We start from the raw sequence: 21,177 nt of genomic DNA, 5'->3' as shown, positions 1-21,177 counted from the left end.
TCTCAGCATTTTGGTTTTGCATTGACAATGACATGTAATGCTGCAGGTGGGAACATGAGCAGCCTCCCCAATTGCACCACTGTGGTGATCTGCAGGCAGAGCCCCGTGCATTACAGTCACACTCAGCCCCCGGACAGCCTCACAGCTCACACGCTGCTCCAGCCAAGAAAGGCTGAGCCTGTGGCTTGTAGGAGCAGCCGCAGCTCCTGCCTGATGTTTCTGGGCGGGTTCCCTCACTGCCACTAAGATTTTCATCTGGTTTATTGTCCCTAACGGCCACTTTGTTCTATAAATTCTAAATAGCATCTGTCCCCACACCACAAGGAACATGACATATGCTGACTTAGGTGCATGCTGAAGGTAACCTGGAACTTCTGCTTTCTCTGTTACTGCTCGGAAAGTCTGCGCTCTGGGGGTAGGGCAGCGCAACCTTCTGCCTGCGTAATGCTATTTTGGAAGTACAGTAGATAGAAGAAGTTACAGTAGTTTTGACTTTAAAAAAAAAAAAAAAAACTGGGTTTGTAGATCAATTTATTTGTGTCTCTTCTTCTTCTGTAGTCTCTCAGCTGCCACCTAATCTGAGAGGAGCTGTTATTTATGTGTTTTTGGACAGGACCTTTTGGAGCCAACAGATCTGAGTCAGGGGGTTGAGTGTGCAGTGTATCAGGAGAAGGAGCCCCTGTGAACAGCACCAGGATGCGGCTGGGGAGCCTGCTGAGGCTGGCTGTTGGATTTATAGCGTTCCTGTCCTCCAGTGCAAATCAAGGGGCTGACAAGGATGTGGCCACTGTGACAGTGAAGGATGCCAGAGCCACCAGGGCTAAGAGAAGGGGTGGAAGTACTGGAGCAGCGCATGATGTGCTCAAAGGGTAATTATTGACTATTTATTTGCTGTAATTACAGAAGTGACCCTGCCATGTCCAGCTGTGGTCCTCCTGTGCTATAACTGTATGGGTGCATAGAACTGACACTCGTCTCCTGAAGTGAAGTTTGATTCACTTGTAGAGCTGCTAAACCACGTGTTATAGGCTGCAGTATAAGCCGTGATTTCTATGCACAATAATCGCAGCAAGGCTGAGACTTTGCTTTCTGCATGCACCTTGACGTTGTGTTGCTTTTTATTGCTAATAGTGACAGTATTTATATACACACATATAGGGTTGCTTGTTTGCACTGGACTTGTAGTATACAACCAGAAGGTTCTTAAAAACTATCTTTTTGCTTTTGTTTCACAGCTGTCAAACTGATCTTAGTTTGTATAATGACCTGTACACAATTATGTACATTTAATTTGAAATGTATATCTGAAATATACCACAATAAAGGGGGTTTCCTAGCAGCTTTTTATCCATACAGTGACATACACATTTGCCATCATGTCATAGTTACTGGACACAATGGTTGGTATTGGACACTGAGAAGGCTCATATACAGTACATAGTATTGTATATAACATGCACAAACAGTCGCTTGTTGTGGGTTGAAAATGTCATTTTGACTGATTCTGTAAATATATTTGATGTTGATACAGTACAGTTTATCTATGAGCATAAAATGATGCCTTATAAACTTGCCAGGACCACTTATTATTCCAGATCTGTGCTGCAGACAAGAAGAATGTCATTTTTCTGCAGAGAGCTACTTAAGAGTCCTTAAACAGATACAAATGTTAGGTTTTTCAGCCCTTAATCACTAGGGTGGTTTCTATATTATACAAACAGTGGGATTTACATGCTGTATTATGTGGATTACAGGAGAGGGGAGTGGTCCCTTACATCACAATCAGAGCTCTTGTACAGTGATATACTCCTTCTCATTGGCATACTCTTACAGTATATGGTGCATAGAACTTGGTGCACATGAGATTATTTAAATCACCAGTCCCCCAGCAGATGCCAGTTGGAATTTACCTATTAGCCATTAAAACATTTTCTTGCAGTCATACTGTACGTCAGTGTATCTGGAGAAAACTGACCATTTACATCTCCATAATAATAATAACTTGTTGAAATATACTCCTGATTATGTGTTATGCATAATGTGTCATTTTCAATCTCTATTTTTATAAGTAACAGTTAACCCATTTTCTTAAATGCCTACTTTATCAGTTGATACAAAACTAATTTGTAATAGTAAATGGAGCAACATATCATAGTTATCCGAGTAATATCGGGTACAACATCATTTCTCTTCCCCAGAAAAATAGTAGAGAAATTATTTAGAATATCTAAAATCGCTATGCTGAGTACATTGCCTTAATATGATCATTGATCAATGTAATGAGGCTGGCAAGGAATAGCTTCCCATTTTATCTAGCAATATAAAAGTACAGTAAGTCCATTTTGTACTAGTAGTTTGTGTGTAAGTTGGTTTGTGACCTTCTTAATATTAATTTTCTATTTGTGTATAGGTATTCAGGGGGAGATGTACTAAGCCTTGGAAAAAGAGAAAGTACCAACCAATTAGCCTATAACATGACAGTTAGGAGCTGATTGGTTGGTACTTTATATCTTCCCACTTTATATCTCTCCTAGGCATGATACATCTCCCCCTTAGTGAGCTGCCAGCGTCTGCAACAGGGCAGTAGCCATATACAGTACCAGTGATTCTCTGTCATTTTCCACTGGGTACCCCATGGCAGGCCATTTGCGTTACTTGCTCCAACATTTGCAAAGCAAAACATTTGCAATGAAAGTGATTACCATTAGATAAAATGTTTAGACATAACTATATATAAAAGCAATAAATGTGGTATAAACAACGTTCCTACTGTGATACATGGGACTAAAGATCCTTAGAACATTGCTTTCACTGTGTCTTATTATTATCTGGATTTCCTGCTCCTCCCCACCCCACCATTACTGAAAATGTTCAAGTACCCCGGACTGTCATAGCCAGTACCCCTGGGGTACCACAAGTTGAGAACCACAGCCATATACAATGGTAATCTTTTATGCTCTTTTACAAGTTTATACATATGCCAGTCTCTTTTATATATGTAAAAAGTGCAACTCCCCCTATATAATATACCTGTTGTAGTATTACTTTTCATTTTACATGATCACCTTCATTTTGATTATACCACAAATGTAAAATGCAAACTTATAAATGATTGGCTCCCAGAGAATCAAATGTAAGTAGAAAATAATCGTTTAAAATTCCTGAAGGAGTTCAAGGGTAGATTTGCCATGTAATAGTATGTGAATGTGTAATATTACAAAGTTGCTATGGAACCACTGGACTGAGATTACATTGGAGGATTTTTCTGACAGTCTGTATAGAAATGACAGGATATACAGAGCACATGCCAAAATATGTCAGCTATGTGCAATATTTTTACTCACAGATAACAAAAGTTCCATCATTTATTTTGGAAAGTATTTTCAAACACATTTGCTTAGTACAAGATTGATCTGTTTTAACATACTTTAGCATTAATATTTGGAGTTCCTGTAACATATATTGCATCAGTTTAAGTTGTAGATTATCAAAACACTCCAAATGACTTTTTATGTGAGGCTCTTTTTGGGCAAGAGCTGTATTACAGTTCTGTTAATCTTAATCTACTTTTACATTTTGAACACAGAGGCTATTTATTTTTGGAATATATTGGGAAAGCGTTAATGTATAACATGGTTTGATGGATTTCCTCACATTTGTTTATGGAAGAGGATTTTCAAATATGTGTACATTTAAAAAGGGGAAAGATCTCTAGTTTTACTGTCACTTGGAAATCCTTATATTGGGCTATATTCTCCATGATGATGTAGAGGGCCATCTGTAGAATGTAAAAGCTTCAGGTACTACAGTGGTGCCCTGCAGCCAGTAAGGGGAGCTGAAAGGGCATCAAACAGTTAAAGCTGCATAATAGTTTGCATTGCTTTTTTATTGCATGTAAAAAATGACAAGTAAAAACCCATAGAAAGCCACATTGTATTTATGCACATATTTAATATGCATTTTATACAAATTCCTGTCATAAGTTTTTTTTTTTTAAATGTGTCGGTGATAAAAATAACAATGTCATTATCTTGATGAAGCCAATTGCATAGCTGAGCGTTTATTACTCTTATTTACTTTGCAAAACACTCCCATAAAGATGAATTTTAGTTTTTCAACTGTGTTGATACATGTCAGGTACACTGAAATGGGACAAAAAGTGTTAAAAAATGCGCTGCATCTGATTGCAAGTTGACATTATTATATTTGTTTTCACAAGTGTTTGAGTTTTATTTAAACATCCATTTATATGTGCTGAGATATCCTTAGAAACATATGTTAAATGCAGAGATTACTGTACTCAACCTAAGAGCTACAGTATGGTACTCACATTGTGAAAGCATTCTAGCTCTATAAAAACGACACAAATAAATCAGATTATTTATATTAAAACTGCTGCATTTTCCCTGCATTTGAAATTGATGAATGGATAAAAATATTTAATAGATGTCAATAAATCATTACCATTTTATAATATATGCCAGTGCTGGCCTTACTCTAACCCATCTCTCTGTCCACTTCACTCATTCTCAAAGCAAAAGACAAGTCTGATTTTCCTGGATCAGTGAAGATCACATTCAAAGTCATCAGCATCATCTACAAAGGCCTCACCCCTACATCTCTGATCTCATGTTATACCACAATCTCCCCTGGCTGGTCCAGTCTGCCAATGGCAGGTGTTTCTACTCCCTACTGATAACCACATTACACTCTCAACTCCAAGACTTCTCCCGTGCCGCACCCAACTGATGCAATTCCCTTCCACGCCCAATCGACTCTCCACTCAATGAAACCCCATGTTCATCACAGCTTACCAGTCTCCCATCTAACTCCACTTTTGCAAGCTCAGCTTTCCTCTATCCAAATACAAACCTCCTTGTCAGCCTTGTCACTCACCATTAGATTGTAAGCTTTCACAAATATATCCCTCTCTACTCCTGTCTTCTTGTTTGCTCTCATCTCGCCCATCTGTGCATCCTAGTATCAAGCCTCCTGCAAGTTATGTATGACACTTATTTGTTATACTCATTGTCTTATGTATGGCATCATGCCTAATGTCTTGCTGTTCTTACAATTGTGTCCCTTGAATGTTTTGCACTTTGGCTTTCCTCTACATCTTTGTGTTATACTGTATTTCCCTTCTGGTTAGCACTGTAGAATTATGTGGTGCCTTGTAAATGAATGACTCCTTTTTTACTGTGTTATTCTAATTAAATAATTAACACAAATAGAATAACACTTGACAAGCTTACGAGACATCTCTTAACATATCTGTTAAGTAACCAACTATTACATGTCAATGATCACAAACTACAATTTATAAAGTTATGTCCTCCTATTCAGTCATCCTTCTCTCAGTTATCATGAACGCAAAATCTGTCAGATTTTAAACCGCATATACAGTATACATCCTTTTATAATATGCTTATAATGTAGTACAGTTCAACAGATAAGATAATATATTAAGCACTCACACAGGTAACTTCCAGTTTATCCAAAAATGTGAGTTAGCCTTATGGGAATACATATGATTGACCGGGGGTCAGGATGCCGGCGGTAAGAAGACCGGCAGTAGCATCCCGCTGTTCAGGATCCCACTGTTCAGGATCACGCCAGGGGCTGGAAAGTAGCCTAACCCTCCCCCTCTCCCCCCTAACCCTCTCCCGGTGGTGCCTGACCCCAACCTCCCCCTGGTGGTGCCTAACCCTAACCCCCCCAGTGGTGCCTACCCCCCCTTTCACACCCTAAACCTAACCCTCTCCGGGTGGTGCTTAACCCACCCTGGGAGGCCAATAAACCTAACTCCCCCCCCCCCATCCCTGGCCTTACCCGCATACTTTACCATTGGGATACTGGTGGTCAGGATGCCGACATCGGTATCTTCATCTCTTCGGGATGGTGGCGTCGGCATTCTGACGGACGCTGGGATTCTGGTGTTGGTATATTGACGTCCGACATCCCGTCCACCAGCATCCTGTCCGCATCCCGCCATATGTATGCCTACTATTCATAGGCACACAATAACAGATATCCTAGACTTGGGACTTATGGTCATACACACTGTGCATATAATTTCCTTCCAGGAAGCAGTCGGGAAGCCGGCGGACGAAATCCCGACCGCCGACTTCGCGACTGCGTAATCCCGGCAAGTGTTTAATGTTGAAATCCCGACGCCTGTCATTAGACCTACGCCGGGAGCCCGACACCCGGCTTACCGATCGAAGGTAAGCCAGGCACGGACAGCCGTGGGGGGAGGGTTAGGTTTGGGGCTCCCGATGGGGACTTAGGCAACCCCGGGGGGAGGTTAGGGTTAGACACCCCCCGGGAGATTTAGGGTTAGGCTACTGGGAAGGGGGTTGAGTTTAGGCACTTGGGGGGGAGGTTAGGGTTAGTCACCCCTAAGGGAGGGTTAGGGTTAGGGGGGGAGGTTAGGTTAGTAAATAGAAAATATACTAGCCTGTCGGGATCTTCACTGCCGGACTTCGGGATTTGAACCGCCGGGCATGCGTCCGGCTGTAAATCATACCGATCCCTTTCCTTCCAGCTACTTGCACACAGAGGGGCATGTAAAATGATAGAAGCTGATTGGTTGGTACTTTATCTCTGTCCATGTTATCTATCTCCAAGATTTGATAAATCTCCCCCAGATTCTACTAATAGTTATATACTACAAATAAATGCCATATATACAGGGGCGGTTTAAGTGAGGAGGGGGCCATGTGCAGACTCCATGCAGGCCCACTCCTCTCTGCAGTGCAGTAGAATCTGGCATTATTCTAGAGTCTATTGCTCTCATGCACAGGTCTCCGGTAACAGGTGACCCACGCCATGGTCCTGGAGACTTCTCTACTGCGCATATGCAAATCTCTGCGAAAATGGTTGCCGCACCATTTTCCCAGTGAATTGTGCTGCAGCGCCGACGCGGGACTCCGGAGAGGTAAGTATTAATCATGGGTGCAAGGTGTGTACCGCACACCCTGCACCCATTATAGAAACGCCAATGCATGTATAAGCTATATTATATGTTATCATTTATAAGCATGAGTTTACATACACATAATGCAGGTGTGGTGCTTTATTTAACACACAGTAGAATGTCATCATTGACATATAAACCAAAATGTAATAGGCCTCGATTTGCTAGTCCCGACACAATTCTGGCGATATAGAGAATACATTTAAAGCAGCATTTAGGAAAAAACAACCAGATCTTGCCTTAAAACGAATTGTTGCGTTAAATCCAATGGCTATATTACCGGGACCAGAAAATTGGAGCCTATTACATTGGACCATAATCTTTAATAACAATCTTACGCATGCAGCATAAAAGAGTTTAGTATAGATGATGCAGTACATGATCAAGTTTCCAGTACCTTGAATTATTTACCTGCTTTAAAAATGTGTATAATTGATGGCCCCCTTTATGTATATGTCAGCATTTCAGCAGTGTCTACATGATGTTGTCGACATTCTGACTGTCGACATAGCATACCACATCCATATGCTAGGCACCATTCCATTTTCCATGTTGCTTGGTAGTCATATGATTTCACATATTATCCTAGCATTAGCTGGTATGGATAAAAGAGAAAATATCCAAGGATGGACTACAAAATTGGTGGAGCATCTGAACCTAATGAAAGGAGTGTTGTCCTTTCTTGATGACAAAGATATATTTTTTTTATTAAGTTTGAGGTGCATTTATTTATTCTGAAACTTAATTAGTTTTCTCTGCAATGATCATATGACTTCCCTCTTGGTGGCATATTGCAAAATTAGATCTGCAGAAATAGGAGCTCATATATAGTTGTCTGCAAAATATATTATATATATATATATACATATATAGGAATGGACAACAGTGGCAGCGGCACTCCTCAAAAAAAGTATTATCAAGCTAGTTCAATAGAAACTAAGGGCCTGATTCAGAGCCGGACGCTATTTGCGCTTGCTCGTTCAGAAAAAGGGGCCGGCTATTTAAATTGAGCGCTCGCTCTTTGCGGTCTGTTGACGCCTCTATGTCTGAGCAAGCGAACTAAACATGCGCTCGCTATTTTGTAAAGACGCCCCCTGGCCGCTCGCATCCTACGTCATCTCCGCTATTTATTTGATTAATCGAGTACATCGAAAGGCATCTGAACTGCTCGCAGTGCTTGTGGTAGGTTTATCCTACCGCAATCATGCGAACAGTTCAGGCTAAGAGACAACCAAGTGACGTGGTCGATGACGCTGCTTTGTTAATTATGCACACCCTTAAAACGCCCGTTTTGACCGTTTGGCACGCCTGCTTTCGGATCACCACTCCCCGTTTTCAAGCACCTTCCCCTGTTACCACCCACAAACGCCTCATCCTGTCACTCAAATTAGCAGGCACTCGCTATTTTGCGAGTGCTCGATTTCCGACCGCAATGACTGGTTGGCGCATGCGCATTACGACCCATACGCATGCGCAGATGTGCGAACATCGCTCGGAGCGAATGAGCGGCCGCTTACGAGCGGCCCTGAATCAGGCCCTAAGGCCCTCATTCAGAGGCGGTCGCAAGAAGCGAGCGCTCGCTCTGAATGAGGGTGGCCTGTTATGGTTTGAAGTGCGGCCACATGGTCGCTAGATAAGCTATGGGTTGCCACCCACAGCTTTAACGACCAACCAGGTTGATGGTCGCGATGGTCAAGACCATCACGACCATAGGGGCTTGCGACGAGACCCTGAGGTTGGGTCTCGGCAACCGCAAGCCCCAGGGAGCTTCTTGCTCTGATCGAGCAGGAAGCTCCCCACTGACATCACTGCTGATGTCAGTGCGGCCGGCCACAAAACGGCAGGCGTTCCTTAAGTAACGCCTCCGTTTGTGAAACCACAACCCCGCCACGCCTACAACACGGGTCGAGCTGTCGATCACCATCAACAACCGCCCCTTTTGTAGTGAGCTCCGCAGCGAGAGAATTTCTCTCTCGCTCAGGGGCTTGCGCACGTGCAGTGCGGCCACTGCGCGTGTGCATGGCGTAAACATCGACCCAGTTGCGAGCGCTCAGTGCTTGCGACCGGGTCTGAATGAGGGCCTAAGTCCTTTACTTCTTAGTTTCTATTGAACTAGCTTGATAATACTTTTTTTGAGGAGTGCCGCTGCCACTGTTGTCCATTCTTGCATCTTGTTACCTGCGGAGGGCACCCAGGATTACTGCTAGAGGAGGAGTGCCAAGCTTTCTGCTATTATATATAAATATAATCTTGGGTGTAAAATGTGGCTCAAAAATAATGTACTTACGTTGTACGGACCCACACACAATCAGCGAATTAGGAGCGGCTGCTGATTGTCATCATCTTCAGTACTTATGTAGCTTAAGGGTTTGAGCAGCCGCAAGAGATGCACCTACTAACAGAGCTTATGCCTCTGTGTTCAGGTCAGCCATGTCACATTCACTTGGACACACTCTTACTGTACTCACTGGCAGTGGTGTAGCAGGGATCCACGGTGCCCGGAGCTAGCACTTGCTACGGCGCCCCCCTCCCACCCCTACACACTGAACACACTTAACCACCCCCCTACTGGGCACACGCACACCTCCACTGTGCATGTGTGCCAGGCACACTTACACCCCATCCCCCATATATGTGCCTTCCCTCCGTTGTGGTATGTCCACTGGACAGGAACCCCTCCTTTACTCAGCCCAGTCCAAATGGTTCAATGTATGTACATAGCACTGTGCTCAAGGGCCACAATGTATGAGAAGATGTAAGCTAATAGATGTTCTGAGAAATGCAGATGGTCCTTTTTGAAAAAATGTGTACCTAGCTGAACAGCCATCTGCTATGCCGTGCAGTGTATGTATCAAGTCAGGAGCATTGGGCCTGTTATATTTCTTTATGTACATATATAATTATATTACTGTACATTATTTTATTGTTTTGTTTCCACTGAATCTTTTACATACCATATTTGCTAACTGACCTCATTGGAATTGTCCCAAATCCTGAGATGTATTCCTGGAAGTTTCTGTAATTTTCTTTTAATATTGACAGTACCACATTCCTGGTTAGTATGCTGGATGCAGTTCTCAGAATTTGGATGCAGTTCTCAGAATATTTATAATATGAATTAATTCTGCTATGACCATAGGAGCAACTTTTTCAAATGATTCAGGATGCTTACGTTACCATACCTCCCAGCAATGTCTGATGGTAATTGGGAGAGGGGACATGGTCGTGGCATGCTGGGTGTGTGACAGCTTCATAGTGGGTGTACCCCTTAGATGGGCGTATATATGGCCCCCTCATCCTTTTTCACATAAAAACATAATTTTTATGGTGTTTTATGGAAATACCTCCCAATCTACTGTAAATCGGGAAGATGTTCTAACGGCGGGACAGCGCAATAGTCCCCAGAAATCATGAAACTCCAGGTGAAATCAAGATGGCTCGGATGTATACTTTACCCCCTGCCACCCCCTTCCTATATTACTAAAAAATGGCATGCATAGACATGGTTAGTGCCTAAGGCAGCACAAATATTGGGGATGCCCAAGCACCCTCAGCACCCACAGAACTGGCTCCTACTGTTATAATACCGTATTGTCAGGCCAGGCTGGGTAGTTGGGAGCATGAATGTGTGAGGTGCACAGGTGTAACTGCCTCACCGAAAATAGAAAGATATCTGGATTTTTACAGAGGATCTGTCATGCGATTTAATACAATTCTGCCGCATAACATAGAGTACTGAGCGTGTTTCTTTTTTTAAATTGGAAATGTCAACTATGGGAGACTCTGGGCATAGTTTATGAAAAATGATTGATTTAAACCAAAGAAAAGGCCTTAAGAAAATAAAATAAAAGCTGTAAAGTGACACAATTTTGCTATAGCGCATATATGTCAGATGTTTTCAAATGTTGGCAATAATACAATATAGTAGTTCACAAATGCAAGTGTTTTGACAAAGATAAATAAACTATTCTTCACCTCAGGGCCGTCACTAGGGATGGGCGGGCGGTTCTGCCGCCCAGAGCGCAGGACATAGGAGGTGGCACCATCGCTCCCCCGTGGCACTAGAATTTTGTCCTTGTAGGGTGCTTGGAACTCCACCCTGCAACCACCTGGAACAGCACCCTGCAGCCTAGGTCGCTCTGGGTGCTCTGCTCCTTCCTGGTGCCAGTGGTAGTATCCCCTCAACCTGATGTTATGGTTTCCCAAGTTTGGGGGTGGAGCCAGCAAAGGACATGCATCAGTGCAGCCTTTTTGTGTTAGGAAAGGATATATTCATTCATACCGCATTCTACAGTGACATTATTGTTTCCTAGTGACCATAAAACTGCTGATGTCCTTTTTGTGCAGGTGGCACTTTAAAATTAGAGCAGAGTGTTCATTTATCCTGACCCTTCAAGAGAATATCATGGTTGCATTGAAGGAATTAGGCGTTTGTATGCAAATTGGTGTTTGTTCCATAGCATAATGTTTTGTCCTGGAACCCATGGTCTGTTTCAGGAGTGTGCTATGATATGTAGACCGTCATAATGTCGACATTAGAATGTCGACATGGTCATAATGTTGCCGTTGACCATGCCGACCATTAATCATGTAGACAGTGATAAAATGTCAACATGTTAGAATGACGACATATCGTCCCTGGTGGCCCAGCGATGACTTACCTGCTCCTGCTGGCTGCCTCAGCTCCAGCGCGGCCTCTGGGTCCCGGTGGTCATGTGACTGTGACTCCCTAGTCAGGCCTCTGATCCATTTTTCCTCTAACCCTATCCCTCTCTCTAGTGCCCAACACTCACCTCCCCTTACAGCCTAACCCTCACACTCACAGTCTAACCCTAAGGTCGACATTCTGACAATGTTGACACATTGCCTGCCGACATTTTAACAATGTTGACATCACTGTTGACATTGTCATTGTTGACCTTTTGACTGCATCCTGTTTCAGCGCTTTTATATGACTGTACAGCTCTAGTGATGAGACCTTGGAAGTACTTAGAAGTAATGTTTATGTTGGTACAGAACTGTATCCAGTGCTTAGAATCTCTGAAGTAGTTTCAGTTTCAACTCTTTTAACCGTTGTGCTGACAGAATGGGCATAGAAGAGGACACGCATTTTTACAATGAAAAGGGGGTTAAATGCACAAAAATAATGGGCCTACATTGGACAAGAGAAAGAGCAACAGTGTTTAAATTTATAGTAGACCAAACTAAAATTGTGATTGTGTTATGAATTTCATATTTTGTAAGTAATATTCTATAGTTTTGTGTATTATAAAACATCTGGTTTGTGAGACTAGTCTATTATTGCATGCTGAGCCAAGTCATGGCTTTTGTTATCTATAATGTGCTAGTTTTAATAGAGAAGAATTTCATAGAGTTCCTGAACCTGAACTTTAGATGGGTTTAGCCATTTTTCGTGGCTAAACTTGATCTAATGGGGTGTGACAAGTATGATAATTAATGGGCGCCCACAAAAAATTAAATTACAACATTGGGCGCCCGTTAATTACCACGACTTAAAAAAACCTCTTGAATTGCCCCCCCTCCCCCCAAATTTTATCAACAACATTTACAGTATTGAATTCAATCTTATACCAAAAGGCTTATTTTTGCTGTGAAAATTGTAGTTTCTCATTTATTTATTTATTTATTTATTAGTGCAGTTTAAATGACATTATCAACTTGTGCTTTATTCCAATTGTGACAAACCAACCACCTTTTTCATCTTGAAATTGTTGTTAGCAATATAAACTGTCGACTGTGTACAATACAAGAAGTTACTGGGGAAAATGAATTAATAACAAGCTATTAGATGAGCTTTGCAAAGCAGGGAAGAAAAACTATAACAGCACTGCATTCAGAACCACTCAAAATTCTTTGACAGTGTTGCAGCTCTAGATTCAATAAAATACAAACAATGGGCCTGATTCAGACCCACTCGCGAGCGGCTGTCCGCTCGCAAGTGGGTCGATGTTATGGACTGAGCATGCGCACGACGGAGGGAGCTCCGTCGTGCGCATGCGCCAGACGCGACGAGCGAAGGAAAGTCCTTAGCTCGTTGTGTCCGATCAAAGGGGGCGTGTTGTCAATGTTGATTGACAGCACGCCCCCTTTGGTGGGCGTGCCGGGGGCGTGCCTCCCTGACGGGGGCGTTCCCACGGGAACGCCTCCCGTCAGAAGCCGGCCCACTGACATCACTAGTGATGTCAGTGGGAGTGATTTTGGCTCTGATAGAGCCAAAATCACTCCGGAGCTTGCGGTTGAAAACCTCAACCGCAGGCTCCGGCTCGCAATTTCGATGGTCGCGATGGTCACGACCATCGCGGCCATCACAATGCACGCTCGTATAGCCTGTGGATGGTGACCCACAGCTATACGAGCGTCCAGGAGGATGCTCCATTTTCATGGAGCCCGGCCCTCATTCAGAGCGTGCGCTCTGCTCAGAGCGTACGGCTCTGAATGAGGGCCAATGTTTCTTAGTACTACAATGTATCAATAATTTAAAAAACAATAAATATCAGCTTGGATACATGAAATAAAAACACATCAATGGTGCAATTATATCTTATTTAAAAATGCATCAATTTATGACACAAAATTCCACTGTGGGAAACATTGTTAAGGAATAAAAAATCCAATAAATGTATAAAAGGGGACCTTCCTTATAAAGCTAATAATATACAGTCAGGTGCATAAATATTGGGACATTGACAGAATTTTCATATTTTGGCCTCTATTCACCACCACAATGGCTTTGAAATGAAACAAACAAGATGTACTTTAACTGCAGACTTTCAGATTTAATTTGAGGGTAATTACATCCAAATCAGGTGAACAGTGTAGGAATTACAACGGTTTCTATATGTGCCTCCCACTTTTTAAGGGGCCAAAAGTAATGGGACTATCAACTCAAAAGCTATTTCATGGACAGGTGTGGGCTATTCCCTCATTATTTCATTATCAGTTAAGCAGGTAAAAGGTCTGGAGTTGATTCTAGGTGTGACATTTGCATTTGGAATCAGTTGCTGTCGACTCTCAATATGAGATCCAAAGAGCTGTCACTAGCATTGAAGCAAGCCATCATTAGGCTGAAAAATCAAAACAAACCCATCAGAGAGATATCAAAAACATTAGGTGTGGCCAAATCAACTGTTTAGAACATTCTTAAAAAGAAAGAACGCATCGGAGAGCTCAGCAACACCAAAAGACCCGGAAGACCACGGAAAACAACTGTGGTGGATGACAGAAGAATTATTTCCCTGGTGAAGAAAAACCGCTTCACAATAGTTGGCCAAATCAAGACCACTCTCCAGGAGGTAGGTGTATATGTGTCAAAGTCAACAATCAAGAGAAGACTTCACAAGAGTGAATATAGAGGGTTCACCACAAGATGTAAACCATTGGTGAGCCACAAAAGCAGGAAGACCAGATTAGAGTTTGCCAAACAACATCTAAAAAAGCCATTACAGTTCTGGAACAACATCCTATGGACAGATGAGACAGAGATCAACTTGTACCACAGTGATGGGAAGAGAAGAGTATGGAGAAGGAAAGGAACTGCTCATGATCCAAAACATACCACCTCATCAGTGAAGCATGGTGGTGGTAGTGTCATGGCGTGAGCATGTATGGCTGCCAATGGAACTGGTTCCCTTGTATTTATTGATGATGTGACTGCTGACAAAAGCAGTAGAAAGAATTCTGAAGTGTTTCGGGCAATATTATATGCTCATATTCAGTCAAATGCTTCAGAACTCATTGGATGGCGCTTCACAGTGCAGATGGACAATGACCCAAAACATACTGCAAAAGCAACCAAATAGTTTTTTAAGGCTAAAAAGTGGAATGTTACGCAATGGCCAAGTCAATCCCCCGACCTGAATCCGATTGAGCATGCATTTCACTTGATGAAGACAAAACTGAAGGGAAAATGCCCCAAGAACAAGCAGGAACTGAAGACATTTGCAGTAGAGGCCTGGCAGAGCATCACCAGGGATGAAACCCAGCGTCTGGTGATGTCTATGCGTTCCAGACTTCAGGCTGTAATTGCCTGCAAAGGATTTGCAACAAAGTATTAAAAAGTGAAAGTTAGATTAGGATTGTTTAGTTTGTCCCATTACTTTTGGCCCCTTAAAAAGTGGGAGGCACATATAGAAACCGTTGTAATTCCTACACTGTTCACCTGATTGGATGTAAGTACCTTCAAATCTGAAAGTCTGCAGTTAAAGCACATCTTGTTTGTTTCATTTCAAAGCCATTGTGGTGGTGAATAGAGGCCAAAATATGAAAATTCTGTCAATGTCCCAATATTTATGCACCTGACTGTATAATATAAAATATAAGTAAAGTCATTGTAGACGCTGTCATTGAATTCTGCTTCCTTAATAAAAGGCAATAGTCCTAATTCATTACGGATCGCTATTGCGATCACATCTGCGATTACACACACTGACCCACTGCGAAAATATGCTAATGTTTGTAATCGCAATGCCGTCGCAGCCCAACATAAGGACGCCAACTACCCCTTACTCATATCCGTATTACCTTGAAAGTCTGCACAACTATCGGTAACATCGAGTACCATCGGAGCATCATGCACAATTACAACATGTTTGACTTTACTGTTATGCCATCGCAGTGGCTAATTTATGCACGCCCCTATAACGGCGTTTGAACGGATTGGCACGCCTACATTCTGTCGACCACCCCCCGTCAACACCCCAAATGGTTACTTCCTGTCAATCGCTCTGCGATGGATCGCAGTGTGTTCGCAGTGGAGCATTCACTCATGTGCACTGCAATGCATGCGCAGTACGCAACAATAGTCCATCTGCGTGCATATTGGCAATAGCCATCCATAATGAATCAGGCTCAATATGCCCAATTCTCAGACACTTGATGAATAGCTTAGTCCAGTGTATTGGTCAGTCAAGCTGATTGAGCATAACCATGTATTAAGGATCTTTTTGGTATAATCCTGATCCAATGTCAGCAGCAGATGTCACAATCAGAACCATAACTAGACTTTTTGGTGTCCTGTGCCACAGAAATCTTTGGTGCCCCCCCCCATTATTTTAAATAGGGACATAAGATAGTGCACCTTAAAAAAAGGGTCATGGCCTCATGGGGAAGGGCCAGGGAAGAGAAAGGGGGGGCCAGGAGATGATGGGGATAAAAGAAGAGGAAGCTACAAGTGATAATTATAATAAACAGGCAAATTGACAGGCCCAAACAGCGCCCCCTGCCCTGCGGTGCCCTGTGCCATGGCATAGGTCGCATTACCCTGGATAAGGCCCTGGTCACAAGGCCCTGGTCACAATCACTGGAATTGGCTAAGTGTAATATATATATATATAATATATATATATCCCCCATAGGGATTCTTCTTACTGTAGTACCACTGTGATTTCTTGTGCTAGACTCTTCAGGGAGAGTGTTACTATTTCAGGGAGTCTCTCTGGCAATCAGGGAGAATGGCAAGTATGCTGTATTTTAATGTTTGGAAAACCTTAAATGTTTCTGGAGACCAGTCCCGAAAATCTGCTAGTAACTTCCTAGTAAGTTCTGTAAGAGAAGATACTATGGAAGAAAGTTTGCATTATTATTTACTTTCATCATTGTAGAGCATAAACTACTACTTTAATATTAACTAGTTTAACCCAATGTAAGATACTCCGGACCTTATTCAGAGTCTGTCGCGAGCGCCGATGCGCTCGTAACCGACTCGATGGTTAGGCCTGCACACGCGCAGCGGCCGCACTGCGCGTGCGCAAGCCCCGGAGTGACAGATAAACTCTGCCGCTCCGGAGCTCGCTACCAAAGGGGCGGCTGTTGATGTTGATCGACAGCTGCCCCCGTTTGGTAGGCGGCCCGGGGGGGGGGGGGTGGTTTCCAAAACAGAGGCGTTCCTTTATGAACGCCTACCGTTTTGTGGGCGGCTGCACTGACATCATCAGTGATGTCAGTGGGGAGCTTCCTGCTCCATCAGAGCAGAAAGCTCCCTGGGGCTTACGAGTGCCCAGACCCAACCTTAGGGTCTGGTCGTAAGCCCCGATGGTCGCGATGGTGATCACCATCGCGACCATCAACCTGGTCGGTCGTTAAGCTGTGGGTGGTAACCCACAGCTTAACGATCGACAAGGAGGCGGCTGTTCAGGATGCAAGCGGCCGCCCTGATTCAGAGCGACCGCTTGCAACTAAAGACCGCCTCTGAATGAGGTCCTCTGTACCATAGAAGGAAGCATAGAGAGTCTCTTTTTCAAAATAATCTTGCCAAGAAAAATCATTTTGAAACTTTGCTTACCTTATTTGGCATGACACGTTCTCATCTATATCCCAAAATGAACATTTGTCCAAACTTCGGGGCTGTAGTTCTTGTTTAATGGAAATACACTAAGGTGGAAACACTCAAGGGATTTTAGACATATAATCTTATAAATAAAAGATAGGCTGCCTTATTCTCCTGTACAGATAAGCAGCGATCCCTATATCCAATATCCTTACACTCCCTACCTCATTCCCATTAATACCCTGTCCCTTAACCACACCACACACATGCTATTATGCTTTGGTTGACTTGTAGCACTATTTTCATGTATTGCTACAGTAAAAAAGAAAATCTTGGAAGACAGCTGTTGCATTACATAACCAAAGGGTATCATCTGGTATTCATCACAATCCAGCTCCTTCCCAGATTTGTTTTAAATTGTAACATTTCAAAATTCTGATTAAGTGAACACATTGCCCTTTTAACAAAGGAAAACTCAGAAATTAGTAGTAAGGGGGTATATTGCTTTTTAAAGTGTTTGAAAAACAGTAGTCCAAAACTAAGGTCAGGCAGGGCCAAACACCAGTGATCTTATATAGGTGCATAATGTCCATAAAATACTCACACGCGCACCCACGTCACCCTCAGCCATTTGCATACCTGCCTCAAAAGTGCCCCAATCACTGAGCTCGTAGCTCAACAAGCAAATGGCTTTACTGCACAAAAACGAACAAATCCGGCATAAGCAATTGCAGCTAATCATGCTTCTGTGTCTTGTATAATAATTAAGTAATTTAAAATATGAGCAACACACTAGAAAACAGTTGATTGTAAAAATCACATATGAACACTTGTGTTCCGAGGGGTGACATATGCCTAATTCAGAGGTACATGCAATTCAGAGGTTTGTGCAGTTGAATTATTATTTGTTACTGTGCATGTGTGAAAAGTCTTAAAAATCCTTATTGCGCATAGAGAAACCAATGTGTTTGATGGTGTATGCATTTGTGTAGGATAAAAAAAAGAGGAGGTGGCATGGGCGCGTTATGGGAAAGTTACAAGGGAGGCTGTGCATCAGGCAGAGGCTGCTCGAAGAGTCGATGTTATGACTAATAATGCAATGGGGTGACACCAAGGTGTAGACTCCCCCCTCAGTGACAGGAGCCGAGTGCTGCACTGTAGTATTAAGTGCAGCACTTGGCTCCTGACACTGTGAGGGAGTCGGCACTGCACACAGGGCAGTCTGCACCTGTGCACCCCCCCCCGGCCCCCCCAGTAAGAAGTAAGGGGCCATGCCTCCTTCCCACGTGGCCACACCTCTGTCAGTGAGGCCAGGCCCCCTTCACGGCGGTGCACGACAGAGACGCGCGTACAGCATCCCTCCCCGCACTGGGTGACACCGCGGGGAGGGATGCCACTGGGAGCGATCACATTTACCAGTGCAGTTGAGTATTGCTCAGATATGCAAGGTGGGCATCGCATGGTTTGATCAGGTTGTCGTACGGGAGTGCACAAGAGGAATGCTGAAGCTGACATTTGCGTAGTTTCACACTGGCGAATCCAAGAGAAATCGTGGCCGTGCATGATCGCTTGGCAGGGCCAGGAATGCTCATGCACTCATGGCATTATTCTCCCCAGTCTGCCCATTTCAGTAGGAAGTGGAAGGGATGCAGGAGGGTAACCTACTTTTCCAGTGGTCCATGAGACTCTCCAATTAAAAGTTGGCAGGTATAATGTACCTTCATGCAGGGGCCCCCGGGAGGGGGGAACAGGTAATAATTACCCAGGCCACGGCTTGTTGGTCACGGTCTTACCTGTCAGCTGGGGAACACACCTATCATGGGCTGCTGGTAATGCCCTATAGTCGGCTTCCCCACATGTCCAGCGTATCAGGTGTGTGTACATGGCCATGTAACGTACGCTAGGGAAGGGTGGGATGGGCGTGTACCGGGAGGTCTTGTTGCTGCAGCAGCTGTCAGGTCTCAGAAACCGGTCCGTGGCATCAGCAAGTGATTCAGGTACATGCACAGCTGCACACCTGGGGACATTGTCCCCCTTTGCAGCACATGTCACCGGGCCTGGGTCAGTTGCTGAGGGGGGAATTTGCTTAGAGGGGGCATAGACACCCCCCCCCCAGTACTCGGGAAGTGTTCTCTCTCTGCAACCCTGCCTTTATGTAATAAAAATTATGATAGCCATATTCTGGGGAGATGGTAGTAATAAAAGAAAGAAAAATACTGCATGATATTACATCTTATATATATAATTTGCTTTGTCCCTTTGTCCGGAAAGCTCTTTGAATTTGAATATCTCAAAGACTAATTAAGATATTAATGTGATTCTTTTGCAACAAATTTCAATCAGAAATAAATGACAGAATTTGGAATAAAACTGTATGAAATTTGAGGAATTTTTTTTTTTACAAAAACCATAAGAAATGCTTTGGTATAGCTAACCTGAAAATGTCAAGAAAACTACCAGAACACAGAGCCGGCACAGTGACCCGGGGAAAGCGGGATAGGGGTGACCGCCGGTGGGTGCTGTTCTCACGCACTACAGGTGGTTTGTGCTCTCGCTTGAACCCAGCACCCTAGCCATGTGCGGACACTGTTCACGTTCTGCCCAGTTTGGCTTCTGATTGGCTGCGTGGCGTAGCTATTACATAATGAGGGTGGACGCATGGGCGGCACAACACGTGAGACTGCTGCCATAGGGGGCACTCTTCCCTCACCTACTTTCGCCAACACGTCGATTCCAGGCTTGCAACTCCCAGCCAATCAGCACTGGGCTTGCGCCTTGAAAGCAACGACTCTTTTCTCTGCTTTCCACGAGAATCGCCGGCAGCCGCTGATTGGCGGAAGGCTACCCTGCTATTTAAAAACATTTTTGGAACTGAGGAAATATTAAAACTTTTTTTTTTCACAGAGCTTGTCATACATTTCCCTTAGCCTAACATTACTTTGGATTTGATCATACTTTGGGTGAATCACAATCACAAGTTGTTTGCTAGTGTTGGGGACCATCACCTTACCCAGCTGGCCATGTGCATTTGCACTTTTTTCCCAATCTGCACGTGTTCGATATTGCATATCATCGGCCTACGCTAAAATGCCCCTTACCTTATCTGTCCTACCTCTCCAGACATAAGTCACAGACGGTGTAATGATTAGCGTTACTGCCTCACAGCACTGAGGTCATGGGTTCAATTCCCCCCGGCCCTAACTGTGTGGAGTTTGTATATTCTCCCTGTGCTTGCGTGGGTTTCCTCCGGGAACTCCGGTTTCCTCCCACACTCCAATAATATACTGGTGGGTTAATTGGCTCCCCACAAAATTGTACATGTGGTAGGGAATATAGATTGTAAGCTCCACTGGGGCAGGGACGGATGTGAATGGCCAAATATTCTCTGTAAAGCGCTGCGGAATATGTGTGCGCTATATAAATAACTGGTAATAAATAAATAAATAAGTGATGGAGTCACATGTCTGCATGGGCGCATATGTGTATGCCCACTCTTTTGGGCATGCGCAAATTGAGTTCATGCAAGATAAGCCACACTAACCGATGTAGCACCCCACTGACATCAACTCCTATGTGTGTTTGTGATTTTGGTAGCATATTTGCTAAAATATAACATACAGTATTTTTTGGTATAGAGTAAAAACTGTACAGAACAGTACACAAATTTGAGACTAAGTAGTTGTTGACCAATAATTGCATAGACTCCATTTTAGTAAATAGCATACATAACTTAATAATTCAGATTTGCAGTGTTCCAGATGAAGGCTGAATGTGCATGAAATATTTATGATTAAACATCTGTTTGTAGTGCAAAATATATTTTAATTGAATATCAAAATAAAGCGGTTGTGAATTTTGAACTTGACTCTTTTCCGTGATCAAATTGTTCATGGAATCAGGTTCTCTTCTACTGTAT

The 21,177-nt window shown here is 43.4% G+C and overlaps 1 protein-coding gene across 2 annotated transcripts in view; it reads left to right on the top strand.

Moving 5' to 3' along the window:
• The first annotated feature begins 696 nt into the window (after nucleotides 1-696).
• FBN1 (fibrillin 1) overlaps nucleotides 697-21,177 on the top strand; it is a 291,935-nt gene continuing 271,454 nt past the window's right edge. For both annotated transcript variants that reach the window (XM_088472976.1, XM_088472975.1), the window contains exon 1: nucleotides 697-869. In XM_088472976.1, the coding sequence (XP_088329102.1) occupies nucleotides 697-869 (173 nt within the window). The remainder of the gene's footprint in view (nucleotides 870-21,177) is intronic.

The sequence above is a fragment of the Taudactylus pleione genome, unplaced genomic scaffold (genome assembly GCF_031769625.1).
Source record: "Taudactylus pleione unplaced genomic scaffold, aTauple2 ptg000129l, whole genome shotgun sequence".
In the NCBI taxonomy this organism is placed as follows: Eukaryota; Metazoa; Chordata; class Amphibia; order Anura; family Myobatrachidae; genus Taudactylus; species Taudactylus pleione.
This window is presented reverse-complemented; position numbering and strand designations above follow the sequence as displayed.